Here is a 7,661-nt window from a genome sequence, read left to right as displayed (position 1 = left end):
TTGCGTTGGCAACTATAAATTTTGCGAAATACATCGAAATATTGGAGGAAGGACTCTTGCCACTTTATTCCTCGGGTTTCGTGGACAAGAACACAACGTTATTCCGGGAAAATGGAGCACCGTGTCACACAGCTAGAAACACCGAAAAGTGGCAGGAAGAAAATGGTATCCAGAAGTTGCCCTGACCAAGCCAATCTCCTGACATGAGCCCCATCGAAAACCTCTGGGCCATACTCGACCGGCAAGTCAAGAAACAACAACAACAACAACAAAAAAAAAAACAGCTTCGAAGAGCGATCTACTCCAAGTTTTGAAGCAAGAGTGGGCGAAAATCCGACAATCTAAATTTGACGAGATGATTCTCACGATGCCCCAAAAGATCAACGAACTCCACGAAGCGAAAGGAAGATCTATTAGATATTAATTAAATTATAAATATATCAATTCATGTGAATATGAATGAAAAATTTCATTTTTTCTGAAAAGGTGGTGTCTATTTACTTGTGACCACGCTGTGTACATATAATGAATATAGTTAACGACTTAGTTTATTTAGTAACGTATATACAAAAATAAAGCAATATTTTAAGTTTTTGAACAGATTAGTTCAAGTGATCTTGATGTTCAACATACAAGTTCTAATTTAAATGTTGTATAAAACTAAAGAGAAAATTTAGTCTAGGTAATCGGATGGTGAGGACAATTTTTCCAAGATGCAAACTTTGATTAATGGAATTTAATTTATATTCACTTTGTTTAATTATTACTAAATGAACTGTCTGAGCTAATATAGAAAAGTAAAACTCACGATTTTCTTTATCATGTGCAGTAGATTGGGCTTTTGTATACAAATGTATTTCAAACCCACTTCTTCCGACTGAAAAGCTTACGCAAGCAGACTTTGGACCTCATGTTTTACAAATCTATCTTTAAGTATCAAGGCCTTTACACTAAACAAAATCACACAATTTTATGTACTTATGTTTAGCTGGTCATTAATTAATATGATATTATTTTGTTATAAATTACAAGGGAAAAGAAACTAACCTTTATCTAAGTTTTATATGTGAGGTATTGAATTCACGTCTTAGCTCATTAGCTATTACGTTAGAAAACAAAGTTATCCTTATTTGGCTAGTATAAGCACGTAATTAATTAAATTCGTCTTTCAAATCATCGAGTCCCCCAGTGGGTCAGCGGTAAGTTTTACGAACATACAACGCTAAGATCCAGTGTTCGATTCCCCACGGTGAACAGAGCATTGTTTAGCTTTGCGGTAAACTTTGGGGGTAATTTTTGATAAAACCTGGTCGTTTATGATAAAAAGCTGATAGGAAGTAACTTTACGATACGTGGGTGAGTTTATAAACAGAAATAAATACATCAGTTTACTGACGAAAGAATAAAGACGAATGCTTGGTGATATCTTAGTATAAGCCATAATAATTTTGATCATCAATCAAATTTAGTCAATATGATACTGGCATAAGTTCATTCCCTTCGTTGTAGCCCCGAACTTATATTCAAATGAGAATTTATGACGACGGTTATTTAAACTTTAAATATAAAACAAGACAAACTAGCATTTATTGTTAATTTTTTATATATTTCACAATAATTTCTTCTCTTATGTTTAATTCAAGATCATTCTCGTTTTTTTTTTGCTTATAAAAAAAACCAATTAATTTTGTGTAACCTTTAACAAGTAAATTGTGAACTGTTAATGTCATAACTTTCTATCTTACGTTACAGTTGTGTTAATATCTTACTTTCATTATCTCAGATCGAAGTCCTTTTTATTATGAAAACAACTATGTCAAGAAGGTACTCCTTCTTAATTCGCTTGATGTAAGCTCGCATTTACTTAAGCCACGTTTTAGCATCTTTCTTAATCCTATAAAAAATATTTGCCGAGGTGAGAAGAAAAATAAAAATGATTAAGTGTCACCCTTAAAACAATTCTTCGAGTATCATGTAAAACGTAAAAAAAAAATTGGCACTTACTTTTTTATTTAACTTGATATTTGTAAAAATGGCATGAACCCTCCATGTTTTACTAAACATGGAACCGAATGCCAGGGTAAATCCGTTCATCAACACCCACGCTCTAGCCTGCAATAAACAATATTTATGTAAAATACAACAGATAAATAAGTAAGCTATAATATAAATAATAACAAATATATAAAACATCTATGATTAAACTCACCACTCGCACTCAAAACTTCCACAGAAGTCCAACTTTGACCAGACCACATCTTCACACTTAAACATATATCCATTCCTCTATAAATCGTGCATTCAGGTTTTTGTTCATTAAACTGACTTCACTTATATAGTGTACCTGATTTACACTTTCTATGCGTTATACAGGTTGTCCGGAAATTATCTTACACATATCTTAACAAAGTTGTTTACTTGCGTCTGGCACTGAGATTATTTGCGTTGCCAGTGCGCAATGTTCAAAATAACGGACTCGTGGAGTGCACACAGTGTGCGTTCTAATGCTTCACACGTTCATAAATAAATGTTAATGAATTTGTTTCCATAATTTCCGTACAGTCTTTATATTTCTTTTAATCTATGTTACCTTCTACATTTCTCAGAAGAAGACTTTGCCAAATATCGAAATAAGTTATTATAATATCTTCTTCGCAACCTTCCATTGTTCCGGTAGATATTACCATACTCAACTCCTCATATACTCCAGTTTTAAAGTTTATCAAACTGTTTCCTCAGCTTACAGATATTCTTTTTTTACAGAATCCATCAGTATCGTGACATACCTGACTTAAGACTATTTTACTCTCTGTTACTGTTACATAGCTTGTCATATCATTACTTAATTAATCCTCATGTACTATGACATACACCAACATTTTAAAACTTAACTCTTCATTAACGAGACATAGGTTACCAGTTCATAGCATTCCAACATTATTCATTATTCTAGTAGACCTCACCATCTCAAGGCATTATTCTACTTTCAAATCTTACATCTTGAAGAATTACTTTATCCTTCAATAATTAATAAGTTATTTGTACTCGCGAAATATCTTCCTATTAACTCTTATAAAGCTTTCCCTATTCTGAACACTTTCATATTCCGTCTTTTTTGTTTTTCTGTATAGAACTAAGCCATTAAGCTACGTTCACAGGTGTATTTTGATACTAAACTACTGTAATAAATTTCAGGGCTACTCAGGATTTCAAGGAAGAAGGCGTATGATGAGAATAAAGCTATAATATTAATAATGCACCAAAACAACTTAGTATCGCAATCGCTTAGATCTATAGAGAGAAACAAACCAAACTAAAATTAACCATTACAAACACTCATATATCAAGTTAAGTAGGTTATTAATACTTTTGTATGTTTAACTATTTATTCATGTATAGCGCTTTATTGTCATGTATAAACAAGATGATGGTGCTTCCCAGAATGCTATATCGTCATTTATACACAGAATGATATGGCTTCCCAGAATGCTATATCGTCATGTATACACAAGATGATGGAGCTTCCCAGAATGCTTTAACGTGAAACTTCAAGTTTAGTTTGGCTCAGTTCATGAAATTCTGTAATGTCGACCATTTCGACGAGTTGGTCCAAACATTTTGTAAGCTTTCCAATTTTGTGACTTAATGCTCGAGTACTTCCAAATGGTCTAAACAATTTTCAGATCACTCGTATTTTCAAATTTTCTGATACTGAAATATCTGCCCAGTATTATCGTGTTTTATGATCGCGTGCACTTTTACGATGGATTATTTGTTGTTCATCTCTTGTGCATGAAGTAACATGAAATCCCCATAGGATACGACCAACTATGAGTTCCTTAATGCCTCAGTAGTTAATACATGTCAACACAGGCAAAAACTGGTTCTTTCTTTTCAATCGTATTATCCCACTCATCTCCCTAATTATATAAGGATCCTCGTTTTTTCTACACAAGAGACATTTTTTTATAGCTATAATCTTCTGACAAACACGAATGTTTACCATAAAACAGCATAATCTACTTAGGGTTAATACTTGTAACTCTGCGTTCTGTGAACACTAGTTGAGAGAAACAAAAGTTATATCTTATATTTCTTTAAGGCTTAACAAACCTGTCCGTTAATATTGTTTTGCACACATAAGCTCAGATGGATGCAATTCCGGCGTTTCAGTTTTAAAGTAATTAAGCCACAGTGTTGTATGACAAAACAGATATTTCCACTTTTAATAAAATTATCTTTATTCAAAAGCAACTAGCACTAAGGAAGAATGTATTTTCATTTTTACTTTGTAGTTTCATTCTAACGAAACTCAAGTGAGATGATCAAGTAGTTTAGATTCATGCTTATATAATATTGAAGTAACTAATAACTCAGAAATAAGAAAGTAAGAGAATGTTGTGTTAATACATTAACTTCAAGTCTTTCCACGACATTTTGTCGGTAATAGTAAAAATGAGGTAGTATTATTTCTGCAAGTTTTCAGATTGCTCTTATTGTTATATGCCAAATTTGTCCCCTAGTGGCACAGCGGTATGTCTGCGAACTTACAACGCTAGAAACCGAATTTCGATACCCGTGGTGGGCAGAGCACGGATAACCCATCGTGTAGCTTTGTGATTAACTCCAAACGAACAAATATATGGCAATTTTTTTTGGTCTGTGTGTTTTCTAGGCATAACAAAGTTTATAATTTCGAGTGTTGTGTTCAAATATTATTAAACGATATTGAAAATATTGTTACTTCAGATAATATAGTTTAAACTTAGCTTTGTGGTTAAAACTTCTGTTTCGTAAATCGGTTTATAAATTAGGATATTTCAGTTAAAATAACTATTTTTTAAGGCTTTGTGGGTTGCATGTTTAAAAATCAACTGATGAAAATAGGTTTATTTATTTGTATAAGTAAATAGTCAGTTCATGTTGATAGATTCCTTTTGATAAATAAATGTCAAAATTAATTTAAGATATTCGTCAATAAATGATTTTTACCGCAGTAAGTACCGCGTTTCTGTGGATCAAAGCTGAAACTGATCAAATTCTATAAGATTTCAATATTGCTTGAAACTTATAGTTACGAGATTGATTTTAATCGGAGTAAAGTAACGAGGTTTTGGCGTGACAAAAATGTGAGAAGCACATTAAAAAATAGGAAAACCTTTACCAAACCAATGGTCTGAATTACTATTACAATACTTTTTATCTTCGAATGTGTTTGAATTTTTTTTTTGTCGTTTATTGCATTTGAACACAATTCAAGTTAATTTCAGCTTTAATCTATTTCAACATTTGTAAAATACAGAAGTTCCAGTTAAACCTATTAAAGCGTGTATCAGTAAATTGATCTTGTTAAAGCAATTTTATTTTTTATCAAACCGAGATTTGTATTCCATGGTAGTTTTTTTTTTTAAATTTGCTAACTGAATTTTTTCTTTCTTTCTATCAGCATTCTTCTGTACAGCTATCCGCCAAAAAAAAAAAACCTACCTACTTTTGGTTAAAATTATTATTATCATTATAATTTTGTATTTCAGTTGCAGCTTCCCGATACCCCTTAGAAACCGGGGTTCGATACCCGTGGTGGGAAGAGCACAGATAGCCCATTGCGCAGCTTTGTGCTTAATTTCAAACAAGCAAAAATAATCATTGATAAAAATAATCCCCGCTCCTAATTTATTTGACAAACCTTCTCATTTACCCCTAATAGCGCCGTCCAAGGACACAGAAGTATGAAGTTAGAACAGAACTCGAAAGAAATGAAACATCTGTAATAAATTAGGGACCTGGTATGGCCTAGTGGTTAGGACGCTTGACTCGTGATATGGATGTTGTAGGTTCGAATCTCATCACCGAAAATGCTCGCCCTTTTAGCCATAGGAACGTTATAGTGTGACGATCAATCCCTATTCGAATAGTTCAAGAGTTGGCAGCTGGTGGTGTTCAACAGCTGCTTTACCGCTGGTCTATCACTTCTAAATTAGGGTCGGCTAGTACAGATAGCCATCGCATACGTTTGCGCGATATTCAACAAAACAAACAAAAATGTAATAAGATTATCGGAAGACGGTCTTATTATGGAACAAAAATAGAATACTCAAAGTATTTGGCTTTTTCAACCTGATCAATACTCGATGCTACAAGTTGGTTGAATGGCCAGGTAAGAAAATCCAGGGTTCAGATATAACCTTCTTAATTTATAAATTTTAACCAGAGGAAAAGCGACCAGTCAATAGCACAGACTGCCTAAACAGCCATTCTTAACCAAATAGCCGTGATTGACTGTAACGTTTATAAAGTATTCAAAAGTGATAGTGTGGAACGTGTTCAACGGCATATCATGGGTTCGAACCTTGTAATTCGCAGCCTGACACACTAAACCGCTTGATTACGCCGAGCTCTCACAATAATATAAGAAAACACCAAAACACAAAACAAATATAATAAAGAAGATAGAAATAAAAAACTACAATCATAAATAACACAAGGTAAAAATCTGACGCATTTCCTAAGTACTTCTATAAACAAGAGAAAATCCTCAATAGCCGCGGCAAGTTGGTCAAGAGATGACGGAGCTATGGGCTAAAAGTTTGTACTTGAACCTCCCTTCCAAAAAAAACAAAACAAACAAACTCAGAGCCGTTCTGCCGCGCTAAAAATGTTTGGAATATAAAGGTCGATTTAAACAGTGAATGAAGCCATTTATACATTTTCCCGAAGATTACGGAAAAGATAAGTAAATGTGAAATCTTGCTTAATGTATACCGTTTATATAACTATATTGCAATTAAATGTGAGTTACGTGATATACACTGCACAAAACAATGAAAGAAATAGATATAGATATATATAGTCAGAGCTAAACAAGGGAAAAACCATTGTTATAAAGAAATGCCAACCACTCCTCTCAGTTCTACGATATGCAAATCAATCATCTTAGGGTCAGTCATGTGGTCTGAAATGCAAATGATTGGTCATTTAGTCTACGCTGTATGTAAAAGCTCCACATATTATTGTTTTCAGTTGTCATCTTTATGTGAATTACAGATTTTAAAGTGCACTAAACTGTTCAAGAATCGTTGCTAGTACTCAAAATTTACATCTGGATGGTTTAAACATTTGTAAAGCCATCAAATGTATTGAATCCTGACAATCACAGAAGACTGTTAAACTTGGCTAGAAGTACCTTAACGTGTCATTATTGAAATGTGGAACTGCTTCCAAATCAATGGTGTAATAGCTCGAATAACCAGGCAAGGCATACCGATGTTCACATTCGAAACAAACGACAGCTATCTGTCGATACTGGCTTGACGTAATAGAAACAGATGACAGCTCGTTTCTATTACATCAAGCCAGTATCGACAGAGAGCTGTCATCTGTTTCTATTACGTCAAGCCAGTATCGACAGAAGACGACAGCTATCTGTCAATACTGGCTTGACGTAATAGAAATAGTCGACAGCTGTCTGTGGATACTGGTTTGACGTAATAGAAACAGACGACAGCTACCTGTCGATACTGGCTTGACATAATAGAAACAGGTGACATCAATCTGTCGATACTGGCTTGCGTCAGTACCAAGGCACTTGTTCTAAGACTGAATCAGATATTTACAGTCACAACTGGACTCCATATCATTGTACAAATGGTTATAAGAAGATT

At 33.7% G+C, this 7,661-nt stretch overlaps 1 protein-coding gene across 1 annotated transcript in view; it reads right to left on the bottom strand.

The window, feature by feature from the left end:
* Window positions 1–7,661, bottom strand: part of LOC106456997 (gamma-aminobutyric acid type B receptor subunit 2-like) — a gene marked incomplete at its 5' end in the record, with an annotated part of 83,939 nt that overhangs the window by 18,010 nt on the left and 58,268 nt on the right. Inside the window, one exon of the mRNA XM_022383005.1 lies at window positions 2,005–2,112. Coding sequence (XP_022238713.1) covers window positions 2,005–2,112 — 108 coding nt within the window. The remainder of the gene's footprint in view (window positions 1–2,004; window positions 2,113–7,661) is intronic.

Source organism: Limulus polyphemus, unplaced genomic scaffold (genome assembly GCF_000517525.1).
Source record: "Limulus polyphemus unplaced genomic scaffold, Limulus_polyphemus-2.1.2 Scaffold14, whole genome shotgun sequence".
Lineage (NCBI taxonomy): Eukaryota > Metazoa > Arthropoda > Merostomata > Xiphosura > Limulidae > Limulus > Limulus polyphemus.
Note: the sequence above shows the minus strand (reverse complement) of the source record. Positions and strands in the feature narration are given on the sequence as shown.